This window comes from Coregonus clupeaformis, chromosome 10 (genome assembly GCF_020615455.1).
Source record: "Coregonus clupeaformis isolate EN_2021a chromosome 10, ASM2061545v1, whole genome shotgun sequence".
Taxonomy (NCBI): Eukaryota; Metazoa; Chordata; class Actinopteri; order Salmoniformes; family Salmonidae; genus Coregonus; species Coregonus clupeaformis.
This window is the reverse complement of record NC_059201.1, coordinates 12,255,551-12,276,162: the sequence shown is the minus strand read 5'-3', so window position 1 is coordinate 12,276,162 and position 20,612 is coordinate 12,255,551. Positions and strand designations below refer to the sequence as shown.

At 42.2% G+C, this 20,612-nt stretch overlaps 1 protein-coding gene across 1 annotated transcript in view; it reads left to right on the top strand.

Moving 5' to 3' along the window:
- The window catches only part of LOC121574841 (forkhead box protein J3), a 116,906-nt gene that overhangs the window by 81,926 nt on the left and 14,368 nt on the right, over positions 1-20,612 (top strand). Inside the window, exons 4-5 of the mRNA XM_041887467.2 lie at positions 13,972-14,055; positions 15,495-15,596. Of these exons, the coding sequence (XP_041743401.1) occupies positions 13,972-14,055; positions 15,495-15,596 (186 nt within the window). The remainder of the gene's footprint in view (positions 1-13,971; positions 14,056-15,494; positions 15,597-20,612) is intronic.

Sequence of the window (20,612 nt, the reverse complement as noted above, 5' to 3'; positions counted from 1 at the left end):
CTCAAACAGTCACACTCCAAACTCCACTATGGCCAAGACCAAAGAGCTGTCAAAGGACACCAGAAACAAAATTGTAGACCTGCAACAGGCTGGGAAGACTGAATCTGCAATAGGTAAGCAGCTTGGTTTGAAGAAATCAACTGTGGGAGCAATTATTAGGAAATGGAAGACATACAAGACCACTGATAATCTCCCTCGATCTGAGGCTCCACGCAAGATCTCACCCCGTGGGGTCAAAATGATCACAAGAACGGTGAGCAAAAATCCCAGAACCACACGGGGGGACCTAGTGAATGACCTGCAGAGAGCTGGGACCAAAGTAACAAAGCCTACCATCAGTAACACAGTACGCCGCCAGGGTCTCAAATTCTGCTGCGCCAGACGTGTCCCCCTGCTTAAGCCAGTACATTTCCAGGCCCGTCTGAAGTGTGCTAGAGTGCATTTGGATGATCCAGAAGAGGATTGGGAGAATGTCATATGGTCAGATGAAACCAAAATAGAACTTTTTGGTAAAAACTCAACTCGTCGTGTTTGGAGGACAAAGAATGCTGAGTTGCATCCAAAGAACACCATACCTACTGTGAAGCATGGGGGTGGAAACATCATGCTTTGGGGCTGTTTTTCTGCAAAGGGACCAGGACGACTGATCCGTGTAAAGGAAAGAATGAATGGGGCCATGTATCATGAATTTTTAAGTGAAAACCTCCTTCCATCAGCAAGGGCATTGAAGATGAAACGTGGCTGGGTCTTTCAGCATGACAATGATCCCAAACACACCGCCCGGGCAACGAAGGAGTGGCTTCGTAAGAAGCATTTCAAGGTCCTGGAGTGGCCTAGCCAGTCTCCAGATCTCAACCCCATAGAAAATCTTTGGAGGGAGTTGAAAGTCCGTGTTGCCCAGCGACAGCCCCAAAACATCACTGCTCTAGAGGAGATCTGCATGGAGGAATGGGCCAAAATTGGGCCAGCAACAGTGTGTGAAAACCTTGTGAAGACTTACAGAAAATGTTTGACCTGTGTCATTGCCAACAAAGGGTATATAACAAAGTATTGAGAAACTTTTGTTATTGACCAAATACTTATTTTCCAACATAATTTGCAAATAAATTCATTAAAAATCCTACAATGTGATTTTCTGGATTTTTTTTCTCATTTTGTCTGTCATAGTTGACGTGTACCTATGATGAAAATTACAGGCCTCTCATCTTTTTAAGTGGGAGAACTTGCACAATTGGTGGCTGACTAAATACTTTTTTTCCCCACTGTATATATGTATTTATTAATTTTTTTGCTCCTGAACTTCTTCTACTCTCAACCTCTCCGATCATTTTCATGATGTCCATCCGGTTTGCTTCTATATGCCATATCTTTCTAACTGTGCTCTTTCCCAAAAGCTCCCAACATACATAATAATAATAATAATATGCCATTTAGCAGACGCTTTTATCCAAAGCGACTTACAGTCATGTGTGCATACATTTTTTGTGTATGGGTGGTCCCGGGGATCGAACCCACTACCTTGGCGTTACAAGCGCCGTGCTCTACCAGCTGAGCTACAGAGGACCACATACAACCTATATACTTATTATGGACACAGTACGCTTACATTATTAGTTATCTTGTTATTATTGGATGGAGGCAACCTGCTCAAGTTCAGAACGGCTGTTAGTCAAAACCCATACAGAGCTGTGAAGCGGAAACCGTGAGCTCTGACGTCATGTATAGCATGTTATTGTACAGCCACTGTGTTCCAATTGTAGGCGCTTATCTGTGTACAAATCTGCCATTTTCAACCCTTATACGGATACGAGTGTAAAGGGCTACAGGTCCAATGCAGCCGTAATTTCAATATCAATTAATTTCTGGGTAACAATTAAGTACCTAACTGTGATTTTGTTCTATTGAAATAGTTAAAAATAAACAAAAATAGCTTCTGAGCAAAGAGCAATTTCTCAAGCAAGAATTTAGTTAGGACTGTCTGAGTGGGGAGGGGAAAACTGAAAAATGGCTGTTATTGGCAGAGAGGTTTGGAACTCTTATTGGTCTATTAACTAATTTACCGCATGGTGATGTCACCATAGAAGGCCAAAACGCCATCTCACCAAAACAGGCTGAAATTGCAGGTAGTCTTTTCAAATAGCTCCTTCACTAGAAGGGCATATTTTTTTTCACATTCTCAGTGTTATTCCAACCTCATAGTGTAGAAATATATATATATATACACTGCTCAAAAAAATAAAGGGAACACTTAAACAACACAATGTAACTCCAAGTCAATCACACTTCTGTGAAATCAAACTGTCCACTTAGGAAGCAACACTGATTGACAATAAATTTCACATGCTGTTGTGCAAATGGAATAGACAACAGGTGGAAATTATAGGCAATTAGCAAGACACCCCCAATAAAGGACTGGTTTTGCAGGTGGTGACCACAGACCACTTCTCAGTTACTATGCTTCCTGGCTGATGTTTTGGTCACTTTTGAATGCTGGCGGTGCTTTCACTCTAGTGGTAGCATGAGACGGAGTCTACAACCAGCACAAGTGGCTCAGGTAGTGCAGCTCATCCAGGATGGCACATCAATGCGAGCTGTGGCAAGAAGGTTTGCTGTGTCTGTCAGCGTAGTGTCCAGAGCATGGAGGCGCTACCAGGAGACAGGCCAGTACATCAGGAGACGTAGAGGAGGCCGTAGGAGGGCAACAACCCAGCAGCAGGACTGGTATTTCCTCCTTTGTGGAAGGAGGAGCAGGAGGAGCACTGCCAGAGCCCTGCAAAATTACCTCCAGCAGGCCACAAATGTGCATGTCTGCTCAAACGGTCAGAAACAGACTCCATGAGGGTGGTATGAGGGCCCGACGTCGACAGTTGGGGGGGTTGTGCTTACAGCCCAACACCGTGCAGGATGTTTGGCATTTGCCAGAGAACACCAAGACTGGCAAATTCGCCACTGGCGCCCTGTGCTCTTCACAGATGAAAGCAGGTTCACACTGAGCACGTGACAGAGTCTGGAGATGCCGTGGAGAACGTTCTGCTGCCTGCAACATCCTCCAGCATGACTGGTTTGGCGGTGGGTCAGTCATTGTGTGGGGTGGCATTTCTTTGGGGGGCTGCACAGCCCTCCATGTGCTCGCCAGAGGTAGCCTGACTGCCATTAGGTACCGAGATGAGATCCTCAGACCCCTTGAGACCATATGCTGGTGCGGTTGGCCCTGGGTTCCTCCTAATGCAAGACAATGCTAGACCTCATGTGGCTGGAGTGTGTCAGCAGTTCCTGCAAGAGGAAGGCATTGATGCTATGGACTGGCCCTCCCGTTCCCCAGACCTGAATCCAATTGAGCACATCTGGGACATCATGTCTCGCTCCATCCACCAACGCCACGTTGCACCACACTGTCCAGGAGTTGGCGGATGCTTTAGTCCAGGTCTGGGAGGAGATCCCTCAGGAGACCATCCGCCACCTCATCAGGAGCATGCCCAGGCATTGTAGGGAGGTCATACAGGCACGTGGAGGCCACACACACTACTGAGCCTCATTTTGACTTGTTTTAAGGACATTACATCAAAGTTGGATCAGCCTGTAGTGTGGTTTTCCACTTTAATTTTGAGGGTGACTCCAAATCCAGACCTCCATGGGTTGATACATTTGATTTCCATTGATAATTTTTGTGTGATTTTGTTGTCAGCACATTCAACTATGTAAAGAAAAAAGTATTTAGTAAGATTATTTCATTCATTCAGATCTAGGATGTGTTATTTTAGTGTTCCCTTAATTTTTTTGAGCAGTGTGTATGTATGTGTGTGTGTGTATGTATGATATATAATATTATATATATATATATATATATATATATATATATATATATATATATATATATATATATATATATATATATATATATATAGTATTTGATTCCCCTGCTGATTTTGTACGTTTGCCCACTGACAAAGACATGATCAGTCTATAATTTTAATGGTAGGTTTATTTGAACAGTGAGAGACAGAATAACAACAAATACATCCAGAAAAACGCATGTCAAAAATGTTATAAAATTATTTGCATTTTAACGAGGGAAATAAGTATTTGACCCCTCTGCAAAACATGACTTAGTACTTGGTGGCAAAACCCTTGTTGGCAATCACAGAGGTTAGACGTTTCTTGTAGTTGGCCACCAGGTTTACACACATCTCAGGAGGGATTTTGTCCCACTCCTCTTTGCAGATCTTCTCCAAGTCATTAAGGTTTCGAGGCTGACGTTTGGCAACTCGAACCTTCAGCTCCCTCCACAGATGTTCTATGGGATTAAGGTCTGGAGACTGGCTAGGCCACTCCAGGACCTTAATGTGCTCACCCAAGATTTGACGGTACATGGTCCCGTCCATCGTCCCTTTGATGCGGTGAAGTTGTCCTGTCCCCTTAGCAGAAAAACACGCCCTTAGCATAATGTTTCCACCTCCATGTTTGATGGTGGGGATGGTGTTCTTGGGGTCATAGGCAGCATTCCTCCTCCTCCAAACAGCGAGTTGAGTTGATGCCAAAGAGCTCGATTTTGGTCTCATCTGACCACAACACTTTCACCCAGTTCTCCTCTGAATCATTCAGATGTTCATTGGCAAACTTCAGACGGGCCTGTATATGTGCTTTCTTGAGCAGGGGGACCTTGCGGGCGCTGCAGGATTTCAGTCCTTCACGGCGTAGTGTGTTACCAATTGTTTTCTTGGTGACTATGGTCCCAGCTGCCTTGAGATCATTGACAAGATCATCCCGTGTAGTTCTGGGCTGATTCCTCACCGTTCTCATGATCATTGCAACTCCACGAGGTGAGATCTTGCATGGAGCCACAGGCCGAGGGAGATTGACAGTTATTTTGTGTTATTTCCATTTGCGAATAATCGCACCAACTGTTGTCACCTTCTCACCAAGCTGCTTGGCGATGGTCTTGTAGCCCATTCCAGCCTTGTGTCGGTCTACAATCTTGTCCCTGACATCCTTGGAGAGCTCTTTGGTCTTGGCCATGGTGGATAGTTTGGAATCTGATTGATTGATTGCTTCTGTGGACAGGTGTCTTTTATACAGGTAACAAGCTGAGATTAGGAGCACTCCCTTTAAGAGTGTGCTCCTAATCTCAGCTCGTTACCTGTATAAAAGACACCTGGGAGCCAGAAATCTTTCTGATTGAGAGGGGGTCAAATACTTATTTCCCTCATTTAAAATGCAAATCAATTTATAAAATTTTTGACATGCGTTTTTCTGGATTTTTTTGTTGTTATTCTGTCTCTCACTGTTCAAATAAACCTACCATTAAAATTATAGACTGATCATGTCTTTGTCAGTGGGCAAACGAACAAAATCAGCAGGGGATCAAATACTTTTTTCCCCTCACTGTATAAAGATCCAGTCCATTAAAAAAATTGGAGGCCCCTTACACTTCAGTGTTGTGATGCAAAATGTATAGCGCATAGAATTAAAAAGGTATTGTCGGATATTATTCATTCTAATCAGACAGGTTTTTTACATGGACGATACATTGGAGATAATATAAGGCAAGTATTGGAAACAATAGAACACTATGGAAAATATTGGAAACCAGGCCTGCTATTCATAGCAGACTTCGAAAAGGCATTTGATAAAGTACGACTGGGGTTTATATATAAATGCCTGGAGCATTTCAATTTTGGAGAATCTCTTATAAAATGGGTCAAAATCATGTATAGTAACCCTAGGTGTAAAATAGTAAATAATGGCTATTTCTCAAAGTTTTTAACTGTCAAGAGGAGTGAAACAAGGTTGTCCACTATCAGCATATCTATTTATTGTGGCCATCGAGATGTTAGCTATTAAAATCAGATCCAATAATAATATCAGAGGATTAGACATCCAGGGCTTAAAAACAAAGGTGTCATTGTACGCTGATGATTCATGTTTTCTTTTAAATCCACAACTAGAATCCCTCCACAGCCTCATAGAGGATCTAGATACATTTTCTAATCTCTCTGGATTACAACCAAATTATGACAAATGTACTATATTATGTATTGGATCACTAAAAAATAAAAATTTTACATTACCATGTAGTTTACCAATAAAATGGTCTGATGGTGATGTGGATATACTCGGAATACATATCCCAAAGGGAATAAATGATTTCACTTCAATACATTTTTATAGAAAGTTAGCAAAAATAGATAAGATCTTGCTACCATGGAAAGGTAAATACCTGTCAATTTGTGGAAAAATCACCCTGATTAACTCTTTAGTATTATCCCAGTTTACCTATTTGCTTATGGTCTTGCCTACGCCTAGCGAACAGTTTTTTAAATTATATGAGAAAAAAATATTCAATTTTATTTGGAACTTGCCAGACAAAATTAAAAGGGCCTATTTATATAATGAATATGAATTCGGAGGACAGAAATGATTAAATATTAAAGCATTAGACCTATCACTAAAAGCTTCAGTCATACAAAAGTGATACTTAAATCCGAACTGGTTCTCAAGCAAATTAGTAGGATTGTCTCACCCAATGTTCAAGAATGGCCTTTTTCCCTTTCTTCAGATTACAACCGCTCATTTTCAGTTATTTGAAAAGGAAATCATCTCCCAAATATCACTATTTCTAAAACAAGCCATAGAAAGTTGGTTGCAATTTCAATTTAATCCTCCAGAAACGACAGAACAAATAATGCAACAAATATTGTGGTTAAATTCAAATATACTAATTGACAAAAAAACTTTATTTTTTGACAGAATGTTTAAAAAAGGTATAATCTTCGTAAATGATATCATCGGTAGGACTGGTGGAGTTGTGATGCAGCTAACAAAAACATATGGAAATGTCTGCTCTACCCAAAATTACAACCAAATAATTGCAGCCTTACCGCAAAAGTGGAAGAGGAAAGTGGAAGGGGGAGAAAGTAAGGAACTTGTCTGTCGGCCTTGCATTAAAGAACATAATTGGTTAAGGAAAACTGTGATAAATAAAAAAGTATATCAGTTTCATTTAAGGACCAAAGGATTGACAGCCGTCCCATATAGATTGCAAAATAGTTGAAGAGATTTTTGATGTACCGATCCCATGGCATAGTGTTTATGAACTGACACGCAAAACGACACCGGATTCAAAAATTAGAATCTTTCAATTAAAATGATTATATAAAATACTTGCTACCAACAGAATGTTATTTATATGGGGGATACAATCTTCCCAGCTCTGCAGATTTTGCTGTGAAGAAACAGAATCATTAGATCATTTGTTTTGGTTCTGTCCATTTGTAGCTTGTTTTTGGACACAGGTCCAGGAATGGCTAAAGGATTGCAATATTTACTTGGAGCTAACCTTGCAGATAGCACTACTGGGTGATCTGAAAAGTCATAGTCAATCGATCAATAATATAATACTTTTAGCGAAAATGTTTATTTTTCATTCACAATCTGTAGAAGCAATGAGAATAGAAAGGTTCAGAACTTTTGTAAAACATCACAGTACAGTTGAAATATATATGGCAAATAGAAATCCTATATGGATGGTGTTAAAAGATAGATGGGAGGTGTTGAATGGAATTGAAGGATGGGACTAATAACAAATAACAACAAATAATAACAAGATAACTAATAATGTAAGCGTACTGTGTCCATAATAAGTATATAGGTTGTATGTGGTCCTCTGTAGCTCAGCTGGTAGAGCACGGCGCTTGTAACGCCAAGGTAGTGGGTTCGATCCCCGGGACCACCCATACACAAAAAATGTATGCACGCATGACTGTAAGTCGCTTTGGATAAAAGCGTCTGCTAAATGGCTTATTATTATTATTATTATTATTATTATTATTATGTATGTTGGGAGCTTTTGGGAAAGAGCACAGTTAGAAAGATATGGCATATAGAAGCAAACCGGATGGACATCATGAAAATGATCGGAGAGGTTGAGAGTAGAAGAAGTTCAGGAGCAAAAACAAATAAAATATAATTATTGTAAAATTGACTGTGTCCATAAAATGTAGATAGTAAGTATAAGCTGGAAGTAGAGGCCTAAGCATTGTTGTTCACTAATTTACCCCAAGTAGGGAAAGGATGGCAGGGTTGAAAAGTAATAAAGGGGAGTATGTGTGTATATATATAACATGGGGGATTGGAAGTGATGCAGACAATTACATTGATGGAAGTTACAATCTATCTGCAATATTAAGCTGATCTACCCCCCCCAAAAAAAAGGAAGAAGTCACTGCTCCAAAATCGCCATAAAAAAAGCCAGAATACGGTTTGCAACTGCACATGGGGACAAAGATTTTTTTGAGAAATGGCCTCTGGTCTGATGAAACAACAATACAACTATTTGGCCATAATGACCATCGTTATGTTTGGAGGAAAAGGGGGGGAACTTGCAAGCCGAAGAACACCATCGCAACCGTGAAGCACGGGGGTGGCAGCATCATGCTGTGGGGGTACTTTGCTGCAGGAGGGACTGGTGCACTTCACAAAATAGATGGCATCATGAGGAACATTTGACCCAAGTTAAACAATTTAAAGGCAATGCTACCAAATACTAATTGAATGTATGTAAACTTCTGACCCACTGGGAATGTGATGAAAGAAATAAAAGCTGAAATCAATCATTCTCTCTACTATTATTCTGACATTTCACATTCTTAAAATAAAGTGGTGATCCTAACTGACCTAAAACAGGGAATTTTTACTAGGATTTAAATGTCAGGAATTGTGGAAAAACTGAGTTTAAATGTATTTGGCTAAGGTGTATGTAAACTTCCGACTTCAACTGTATATAAAGTACCAGTCAAAAGTTTGGACACATCTACTCATTCAAGGGTTTTTCTTAATTTTTACTATTTTCTACATTGTACAATAATAGTGAAGACATCAAAACTATGAAATCATGTAGTAACCAAAAAAGTGTTAAAAAAATTAAAATATATTTTATATTTCAGATTCTTCAAATAGCCACCCTTTGCCTTGATGACAGCTTTGCACACCCTTGACATTCTCACAACCAGCTTCACCTGGAATGCTTTTCCAACATTCTTGATGGAGGTCCCACATATGCTGAGCACTAATTGGCTGCTTTTCCTTCACTGTGCGGTCCGACTCATCCCAAACCATCTCAATTGGGTTGAGGTCGGGGGATTGTGGAGGCCAGGTCATCTGATGTAGCACTCCATCACTCTCCTTCTTGGAAAAATAGCCCTTACACAGCCTGGCAGTGTGTTGGGTCATTGTCCTGTTGAAAAACAAATTATAGTCCCACTAAGCCCAAACCAGATGGGATGGCGTATCACTGCAGAATGCTGTGGTAGCCATGCTGGTTAAATGTGCCTTGAATTCTAAATAAATCACAGACTGTGTCACCAGCAAAGCACCCCCACACCATAACACCTCCTCCTCCATGCTTTACGGTGGGAACTACACATGCGGAGATCATCTGTTCACCCACACCGCGTCTCACAAAGACATGGCGGTTGGAACCAAAAATCTCAAATTTGGCTCCAGACCAAAGGACAAATTTCAACCGGTCTAATGTCCATTGCTCGTGTTTCTTGGCCCAAGCAGGTCTCTTCTTCTTATTGGTGTCCTTTAGTAATGGTTTCTTTGCAGCAATTCGACCATGAAGGCCTGATTCTCACAGTCCACTCTGAACAGTTGATGTTGAGACGTGTCTGTGACTTGAACTCTGTGAAGCATTTATTTCGGCTGCAATTTCTGAGGCTGGTAACTCTAATTAACTTATTATCTGCAGCAGAGGTAACTCTGGGTCTTCCATTCCTGTGGCGGTCCTCATGAGAGCCAGTTTCATCATAGTGCTTGATGGTTTTTGCGACTGCACTTGAAGAAACTTTCAAAGTAACTGAAATGTTCCGGATTGACTGACCTTCATGACTAATGGACTGTCGTTTCTCTTTGCTTATTTGAGATGTTCTTGCCATAATATGGACTTGGTCTTTTACCAAATAGGGCTATCTTCTGTATACCCCCCTTACCTTATCACAACACAACTGATTGGCTCAAACGCATTAAGAAGGAAAGAAATTCCACAAATTAACTTTTAAGAAGGCACACCTGTTAATTGAAATGCATTCCAGGTGACTACCTCATGAAGCTGATTGAGAGAATGCCAAGAGTGTGCAAAGCTGTCATCAAGGTAAAGGGTGGCTAGTTGAAGAATCTCAAATGTAAAATATATTTTGATTTGTTTAACACTTTTTTGGTTATTACATGATTCCATATGTGTCATTTCATAGTTCTGATGTCTTCACTATTATTCTACAATGTAGAAAATAGTAAAAATAAAGAAAAACCCTTGAATGAGTAGGTGTTCTAAAATCTTTTGACTGTATATATAGAAAACACAGGAAAATCACCTTTTGGACTGCACTGGCCTTTAACTGGTAGGGGACGCTAAATGTACTGCATATTCCATGTCCTGTATCTAATCTAGACTGAGATGGTGAAACCAGAGAAAGTGATGTTGACATGCATGCAGTACTGTAGTGTAGGAAAGTCAGCACTTTTCTGATAGCAGGCAGGGGCGGTGTGTTCAATAGGGCGATATGGGCGACGCACTGCCAAACGGGAAAAGGAAGGGATTTTTTTTCTAATCAATTATATCACGGCAACAGTAGTTATCAGTGTTCTAATCTGATCTGACTGCCACTAAATGTCAAATCAGGCTAAAGTCGTGCTTCAAATGGCCCCGCCCGTTTTTGGGGCGATTTCAGTCAGGTTGAAAATCGCCCAGAAGTCTGTCATAGACTCTCATGTAAAATCTATTTTTTTCAAATTTCAAAGCTTTCAATACAATCTCTATGTGTTTCTGAGGGCTTGCACTTACGCGCTTTCGTCATACGTGACGTAACCATGAACGTAACTAAGAAAATAGCATCTCTGTTGCGACCTGCAGTGTGGCGTTATCTTATGTTTTTAATTTGTACACTTAGTGGCGTTATTTTATGTTTTTAATTTGTACACTTAGTTTACAAACATTCTGCCAACCATGGATTTCCAGTGGTGGGTTTTGGACTGATCTTGTTGATCGTGTACATACCCGCTACGAACGGACTAAATAATGAAAACGCTGCTGGCAGCGGAATCCAATACAGCTGGGAGACTTGGCTGGATGACAGAGTCCCGGACAGAGAAGTGGAGCCGGCCGGCTTCACCCTGGTCAGAGCGGACCGCGATCTGACAGTCACAGGGAAAATCGATCCTGGTAAGAGAGCGACTCTGTACCCCCGACATTGAACTGCTTTCTGTGTCACTGCGACCTTACTATCTGCCCCGTGAGTTCCCCAATTGTTTGTTACCGTTGTGTACTGTTGATAATCACAAGTTTACTGGAGAACTGAGACCAAGTAGAGACTTTGGACAGGGTGGATATGGTATAATAAAGGCAGTTTATTCAGAGGTAAAGATATCTGGAATCGCGTGCACGGACTCGTTCGTCAAACTCTTAGGGAGCTATCTGAAGAGAGCCCCGAAAACATTGTGTGCAGACATTTTATACAATAAATGATGTAGGTTGAATCTAGTAGTTCTGATCTTCTGATTGGTCCTGATGAGTTGGGCGAGGTCCCCTCCACTGTTGCATTGGCTCTGAGTCGGGTTCTCTGTCTTCAAATGTTCAGCCTAAAGAGAGGGGATTTTTGTGTGTGTGTGTGTTTAACAGTGATGATGTGTGTGTGTGTGTGTGTGTTATCAGTGATGGGTGTGTGTGTGTGTGTGTGTGTGTGTGTGTGTCCTCAGAGCAAGAACTCGTGAGTTGGAAGAACTGAGAGACCTATGGCGTGGGTGTTGTCCTTGGCCACCTGCTGACAAGGCTGACAAGATAGGACTCTTTTGTCCATTGTTATAGGATAGGAACAGCATTGATTGAAAACAAACGCCCAACACAAAATGGGTCATGCACAAGATTTTAGTCAGACCAAGCTATAATATTATATATTTACTACGACAGTACATTCAACCAAAAGCTAATATAACAAAGGCATCAGAGATTATTTATAATCTGTCACAGAAACTGGAATCCATCTCCCCAGATCAGTCAATAAATGCTTCTGGTATTGACTTATATGCTGCCCCTGTCTTCATGTTGTTGCTGGACATATATTTTTTTAAATGTGTGTAGGTCACCTAAATCATCAGAAAAATTGCCCCTCCTGAGAATTTTTTCAGGAGCCGCCACTGATAGCAGGTATAGCAGTTACACAGTGCTTCTGGTGAAATCATCACATGGCCATCATGGCTTTTGTTTAGAGACTGAAATAGTTGGAGATTGGTTTCATCAAATCAAATCACATTTTATTGGCCACATGTGCCGAATACAACAGGTGCAGACATTACAGTGAAATACTTACTTACAGCACTTAACCAACAGTGCATTTATTTTTAATAAAAAAAGTAAACAACAAAAAAGTGTTGAGAAAAAAAAGAGCGGAAGTAAATAAAATAACAGTAGGGAGGCTATATACAGGGGGGTACCGGTGCAGAGTCAATGTGCGGGGGCACCGGCTAGTTGAGGTAGTTGAAGTAATATGTACATGTGGGTAGAGTTGTAGCTTACAATATGGACAGACACACTTGCCTTGCCAGGCTTTGCTATGATGCAGTGTGTTTGTGAATAATTTAAGAACTCTTTATATGGGTTAGTTTTTTCCCCCATCGAGTCTCAGGGGGGCGTGTGGAGAAATGCAGAAACTCCCATCCCAAGATTTTTTTCTTTAATTAAAAGAAACGCCACCCAGCCCGGCTCTCCACCGGGACAGTGATTTTGAGTCTACCAGGAGCTCTAATTGAATCAGTTAACCCATAAATCAGTTTACCCCTAAATCATCATATATTTAGCAGTAAAACAGATGCTATGATCAGAACTCTGAGTTCAGGCAGCTCACCTTCAGACATCCTTAGACTTTTCTCTGTCTGTTACTCTCAGCCTTTTACAGTGAAGACAACACCACCAAATATACCAACAATGGAATTGGGCTACAGAGCTGAGAGTATAATGGGATTTACTTCAGCCATGTATTATTGAGATGTCTGTCTCTGGTTGATTGCACTGTGAATTATTCTCCCTCTGAGGGAAATTCTAATCGACCCCAAGCTTTGAAAATATTAAAACATATTTGCTCAACAATGTATTATTGTTGCAGTGTTTCAAAATAAAAGCCAGGAATAAAACACAGGTCCGTGCTTTAGATGGCAGTAGGACTGTGACTGGAGTATGGTACACGTTATTGTGTGGACTACCTTAGACACAGGTTGTTGCAACCGTACCTCTCCTCTCCTGTTGTCCAGACTGACAATTTCTCAAAGAATATCAATTATTCTCTCTGCTTAGGAAGTCATTTTAAAGGTCCTGATCTCACTTTCCCTTGACAATTGAGATCTTATCAGGATTAATATAAAATATTTAAAATCATGTGTTGCTTGTGGCTTCAGGGAGGAACACCATTGAAAAATAAATTAAATGGGGTCGAATGCAGAGCTAAATAATGCAGCTGGAGTGTGGAGCTGCAGCCCCAGAGCCAGCAGGTCTATTCCCTCCTTGATTAGCCGGGCTCAGACCTGGGCAGAAACCCAACACGTTGCTCTAGCTCCCAGTCCAGCTACAGTTGGCTACCTACACTGAGGCTGAGGAAGCACTGCTTCAGGAGGGGCTTAGCATTTCACCAGCCGCTGTCTCTAACTAAGGAGCACCATAGACAAGGAGAAGCCTCACCACAAAACACAGCTCCCTCCGATTACAACCAAAGCCACACACACACTTATTACACACCACTGTTGATTCTTTTTGGAGTATGGATAGTGTTTTAATAGCATTTGTTAAAGCCCTAATGTGTCAGTCCCAAAGAAAAGCCTCTGATTCCTTTACCCTTTGTCTGGAGATAACGTCCCTGTGGTACCAGGCCAGGCAGGGCATTGTCTGTTCTGTGTCGTTCTTTACTGTGGTCCCTCCTCTCCCCACAGGGCTCCTACTGGGCCATCGACACCAACCCAAAGGAGGACGCCCTGCCCACACGGCCAAAAAAGAGGCCGCGGTCCGGAGAGCGGGTGAGTCCTCCAGAGACACCACATCCTCCCCTGAAACTTTTGTGTTTTACACATGTAGATACCCTCTCTTAACCCATGCCAACACCGGGAATGATGAGTGGGCTCATGTGGAAAATGGGGTAACCATATCATACAAAGTCTTCACATACAGCTCTTTTGTTTCTTGTTCAATCTCTCTCGCTCTCTCGCTCTCTCTCTCACTCTCTCTCTCTCTCTGATCGCTTCTTTGGCTCATCCTCTTTGTCTCTCTCTCTCTCCTGTATACTCTCTCACTCACACACACACACAGTAGGAGTTTATCTCCTCCCTTTATGTAACTGCCTCTCGATGTGGCTCAGCCTTGTCTTGTAGCAGGGTCCTTATTAATAAACTATGCCCCAGGCTGCCGTTACTTACATACATTGCATTCTGCAGTAATTTTTTTAACAAACATCAATTAATGTGCGCTGGCTGTTCTTTCTGAGCGGGAGCTTTTGTCTTTAATTATGTATGAGTCTGGTCCAGTGTAATGCACAGCCTCACTGGTTTAGTCAACTGCCCAGATTGACCTGGCTCTGAGGCATCCATCCATCCATCTCTCCCTGGCTGCTGCAGACTGCAGTCTGGCCTCCCCTGTGTGGCCCACCACAGGCCACAAGACATACAGGGGGGCTTCTGTTGAAACCCAAAGACACAAAGCGGAAAAGGCAAACCCACTCACTCAGTTAACCACCCACGTGTGTGGTTTTAAGATGGGGAGCGGGATGGAGAGATGCACATCCTATTCTATACAGTACATACACCTGTATGTGTGTGTAAATGAGTTTAAATATAGTCATTGGTGTGTAATTCTAAAGCAGAACAAATACACAGTATTCACACTATTCACCCGCCCTCAAGTTTGTGCATGTATGTTGTTAGTATGACATGCACACCATCCTCCCTTACTACAGATGTCACTGTCGGCCTACAAGGCATTCCATTAAGTCTCAGACATTTAGAAAATGGTGACTTTGTTAAATCTCATTTATGTTTATCATGAATTAAAAATGGTATTGTTGCCAGCCAATCCTCTTACAGTAAGCAGTTTTGGGAGACAGGCGCGGTGGTGTTATCTCTCCCGACGGAGCGCCTCGCGGGGAGCAATGGGGGCTGTGCACTTCTCTTCAGCTCCTCAGGAAATATTTCAAATGTGACCTAAATAAAGGTGTTGCTTCTTTTGTTATTTATAAATGGTCCTGGTGTATTTTACATAATAGAGATCTGCATCCCTCCCTCTTTCCTGAAAGGAAAACTATCTTCCCAACAAATACGGCAACATATGAGTGTTAAAACCTTTACCTTGGCACATATGGCTTGAGGTCCTGTATTATTCTTAGAATTAGTTAGGAGTGTATATTTTAGTGGTCCTATATTTGATAATTAGCTAAAAGTAATAATGTTTTGTCTCCCTCCCCCAGGCTTCCACACCGTACAGCCTGGAGTCAGAGTCTTTGGGAATGGACTGTATGATCTCTGGAAGTGCCTCTCCAACTCTGGCAATCAACACTGTGACTAACAAGGTAACTACCCAGCATGCACCTGCACACACTGCACCACCCTGACCCCTCCTTCCTCCCTTTGCCCACCCACCCACAGCTTGTTCCTCACTGAGAGCAGCACTCAACCAGGATACACACACACCCCCTCTACAGTACATCTCACACTGTAACACACTGCAGCACAAGAAGCACTGTATAGATGGATACACACACACACAGCACCACAACAACAGCAGGGGATTACTCATTCTGTTCAATACAATATCGATACTTGGCCGTTCTGCAATATGATGGACACTAGACTGTGATACTCTGCACGGTATAGCGAAGCTTCCATACTTTTTTGATACTAAAACATGAAAAACTGTTTGGTACTAAAATGTTGTATTTTCGGTACATCTGTCAAATGTGTCTCACGGATCAAGTCTGTATCAGCACTGCCGATGTCTCCCTAATAGCAGTGAGCGCACCGTGCCTGCTCCACTTAGCCTGCTCCACTTAGCCTGCACTGGGAGTCTGGACTGCATCATGTTAGCTCCCCACCGTGCCTGCTCCACTTAGCCTGCACTGGGAGTCTGGACTGCATCATGTTAGCTCCCCACCGTGCCTGCTCCACTTAGCCTGCACTGGGAGTCTGGACTGCATCATGTTAGCTCCCCACCGTGCCTGCTCCACTTAGCCTGCACTGGGAGTCTGGACTGCATCATGTTAGCTCCCCACCGTGCCTGCTCCACTTAGCCTGCACTGGGAGTCTGGACTGCATCATGTTAGCTCCCCACCGTGCCTGCTCCACTTAGCCTGCACTGGGAGTCTGGACTGCATCATGTTAGCTCCCCCACCGTGCCTGCTCCACTTAGCCTGCACTGGGAGTCTGGACTGCATCATGTTAGCTCCCCACCGTGCCTGCTCCACTTAGCCTGCACTGGGAGTCTGGACTGCATCATGTTAGCTCCCCACCGTGCCTGCTCCACTTAGCCTGCACTGGGAGTCTGGACTGCATCATGTTAGCTCCCCACCGTGCCTCCTCCACTTAGCCTGCACTGGGAGTCTGGACTGCATCATGTTAGCTCCCCACCGTGCCTGCTCCACTTAGCCTGCACTGGGAGTCTGGACTGCATCATGTTAGCTCCCCACCGTGCCTGCTCCACTTAGCCTGCACTGGGAGTCTGGACTGCATCATGTTAGCTCCCAACTCATGCTGCACAGAAGTTAACCCACCTGAATAATGTGACACGGCATGTAGAAATGTTGAAACTGTTCATTACTGTTCTCAAAACAATGTACATACAGGCTAGAACACTTTACAATGCAAGGAGATACCGGTAGCTTACAGCTGAAGCCAACATCAATTCACTACCCCTAGTACTTTGTTTGTGATAATGTGCAAACCATAAGAAAAATATGCTTATTTCAAAGCTTATTGCCACCAAAACCTTATTAAATCACTTAATCAATCTCTCACGTCTCTCCCAAAGATTATCTATTGCCTCAGCGAACTGACTCTGTGTGTGAATATATCTCTGACGGGCTGCCCTCTTCTTGCCTCGTGAATGATGTCATTACTGGTTAAAGAGATGGCGTGCACCTTTATATACTGAACAAAAATATAAATTTTGTGCACAAATATGTTTACATCCCTGTTAGTGAGCATTTCTCCTTTGCCAAGATAATCCATCCACCTGACAAATATATAAGCGCAACATGCGACAATTTCAACGATTTTACTGAGTTACAGTTCATATAAGGAATTCAGTCAATTGAAATAAATTAATTAGGCCCTAATCTATGGATTTCACATGACTGGGCATACCTGTGTAATGATCATGCTGTTTAATCAGCTTCTTGATATGCCACACCTGTCAGGTGGATGGATTATCTTGGCAACAGAGAAATGCTCACTAATAGGGACGTAAACAAATTTGTGCAACAAATTTGAGAGAAATTAGCTTTTTGTGCTAAGCAACATTTCTGGGATCTTTTATTTCACCTCATGAATAATGGGACCAACACTTTACATGTTGATTTTTATATTTTTGTTCAGTATAGAATTGCAAAAACAAAGTCAAATTGATTATGTATAATTGATTCGTTTTGAAAAATGTTGACGTAATACAATTCTAATGTAATGATATTGAACTGAAAAGATGCCCAAAGATTGAACAGTACAGTAGCTGAGTTTCTGTCTGTATCAAGTGCCATTCTGTGACTTTGGCTAATATGCCTTTTATTGCTGTGGTATCGTTTTGTTATCGTGATGGTATTGAGTATCGTGATACTAAACCTGGTATCAGTATCGATGTCAAAATTATGGTATCGTGACAACACTACTCTACACACACCTGAAAGTTAATGGATGTTGATGCCCAGTCCTTTTCTTGTATGTCCATGAGATGTGGTTGGGGACATTGCCTAGCCTGACGACTCACACTAAATTGTTCCGCTGCTCTGTTGTTCGCTACATACACTACCAGTCAAAAGTTTTAGAACACCTACTCATTCCAGGGTTTTTCTTTATTTTTACTATTTTCTACATTGTAGAATAATAGTGAAGACATCAAAACTATAAAATAACACACATGGAATCATGTAGTAACCAAAAAAAGTGTTAAACAAATCAAAATATGTTTTATATTTGAGATTCTTCAAATAGCCACCCTTTCTCTTGATGACAGCTTTGCACACTCTTGGCATTTGAAGAATCTCAAATATAAAATATTTTGATTTGTTTAACACTTTTTTTGGTTACTACATGATTCCATATGTGTTATTTCATAGTTTTGATGTCTTCACTATTATTGTACAATGTAGAAAATAATAAAAATAAAGAAAAACCCTGGAATGAGTAGGTGTTCTAAAACTTTTGACCGGAAGTGTACTTTAGTCTGAGACTGCCATCACTGAAGTCGTCTGTGGTGACGAGGGCTGTTGTACAAAACAAAGTAATCATCGATTTGATCGTCTCTAACAAAGCCAATGACGAATGTTCAAACCGCCGCTTTACCCATGTGTGTTCTGGACCAATCAGACGGCCCCGAATGTGTTCACATTCGGTGAAGGGTCAGGCAAGTACTCAGATCCAGATTCGCTGCGGAGAAGAAACTAACGCCCGCGGGCGTGCCGTAGCGTTTGGCTGGAGGAGTCTGGGTAGCCAGGCAAGACATTACTCTGTGTGTGGATGTCTGTTGCCATATAACCCTCACTGCAGAGAAAGAGCGGGAGAAACCACAGGGACCGCAAGCTGTTGGCTTTGAATGCGCTGTTCACTCTGAAATTTAAATAGGCTTTTTAACCTTTTGCACCCCAGTATCTCTATTTGCACATCATCTCTTGCACATCTATCATTCCAGTGTTAATACTAATTGAAATTATTTTGCACTATAGCCTATTTATTGCCTTACCTCCATAACTTTCTACATTTGCACACACTGTATATATATTTTCTGTTGTATTTTTGACTTAATGTTTTGTTTTACCCCATATGTAACTCTGTTGTTTTTATCGCACTGCTTTGCTTTATCTTGGCCAGGTCGCAGTTGTAAATGAGAACTTGTTCTCAACTGGCTTACCTGGTTAAATAAAGGTAGTTGAGTGTGAGAAGAAGAGGGTGTGGTCTGGGGTAGAGTAGTTGAGTGTGAGAAGAAGAGGGGGTGTGGTCTGGGGTAGAGTAGTTGAGTGTGAGAAGAAGAGGGGGTGTGGTCTGGGGTAGAGTAGTTGAGTGTGAGAAGAAGAGGGGGTGTGGTCTGGGGTAGAGTAGTTGAGTGTGAGAAGAAGAGGGTGTGGTCTGGGGTAGAGTAGTTGAGTGTGAGAAGAAGAGGGTGTGGTCTGGGGTAGAGTAGTTAAGTGTGAGAAGAAGAGGGGTGTGGTCTGGGGTAGAGTAGTTGAGTGTGAGAAGAAGAGGGGGTGTGGTCTTGCTCTTCTGTCCTCGTGGGGACCTGAAATCCCTAAAAGTCCCCACAAGGATAGTAAAACAAGGAAAATTCTCCCTCGTTGGGACATTTCCCACGTCCCGACGAGGACAAAGGCTATTTTGAGGTTAGGTTAGGGGTTAGTGTTAGGGCTTAGGGAAAATAGGATTTAGAATGGAAATCAATTTTAGTGCCCCACGAGGATAGAACCGCGTGTCTGACCGTGTGTGTGTTGTTTTGTAAGTGGCTGCCCTTTCGATAGGAGGCCTTTCTTTGGCGTGTGAGATGGGCTAAGGAGGAGCCCCTGTAAACACACACTTCTGTCTTTCCTGCTCTCATCTCAACAAATAATCACTTGCCATTGATTTGCTGGGAAAATTTGAGGTTTCAAACCTCAGTTGGTCATTTAACACAGACATCCTCCACAGAATATTAAGAACAGTTTGATTTCACATATAAGAATCATGGAAAACAAAATCCCAAAAAATTCTGAACATGCCTGCTTCAGGCAAGGTTATAGCGGGGCTGTGTGTGTGAGAGAGGATGTTATTATGAGTGTCTTTTGTTCTCCTGATTGTAACTGTTGCTATGATAAAGCAAAGTGGAGAAGCAGCAACAGATCTCAGCCCTACTCCTGAGAGAGAGCTTGTTTTTCACTGTGTTACACCGTAAACATACAACTGGCCACGCCTCTTTTGGTGCACTGTGCCAAACCACAGGAATTCCCTCCTTTCTCTCTCCCTCTTTCTTGCTCTCTATTTTCTCTCAATTCAATCTCTCTCTCTGTCTCTCATGTTCCCGCCTTCTCTGAGAGGCCAATGGGATGCTGGGTCAGGACTACAGAACCAGTGTCTGTTAGACATGCCTCAAGTCTCCCTCCCTTTTTCTTTCTCATTCCCTCTCTCTCACACAAACACGTTGTTTTATTTCTTTCTCTAGTCTAATCTGAGGTAGCTGTTTGCAGTGGCGTGAATGAGACAGATGTCTGACACTAGAGTGTGATAAAGGAAGGGGGATTGCAGGAAGAAGTGTGTGTTTACTGAGGGAGACGTCTGGTCCTGTGCTTTGCTTCTCTTTATCCCTCTTAAATCCCGTGAGCAGGGATTCTGCTGAACACTGGCAGGCATTGTTA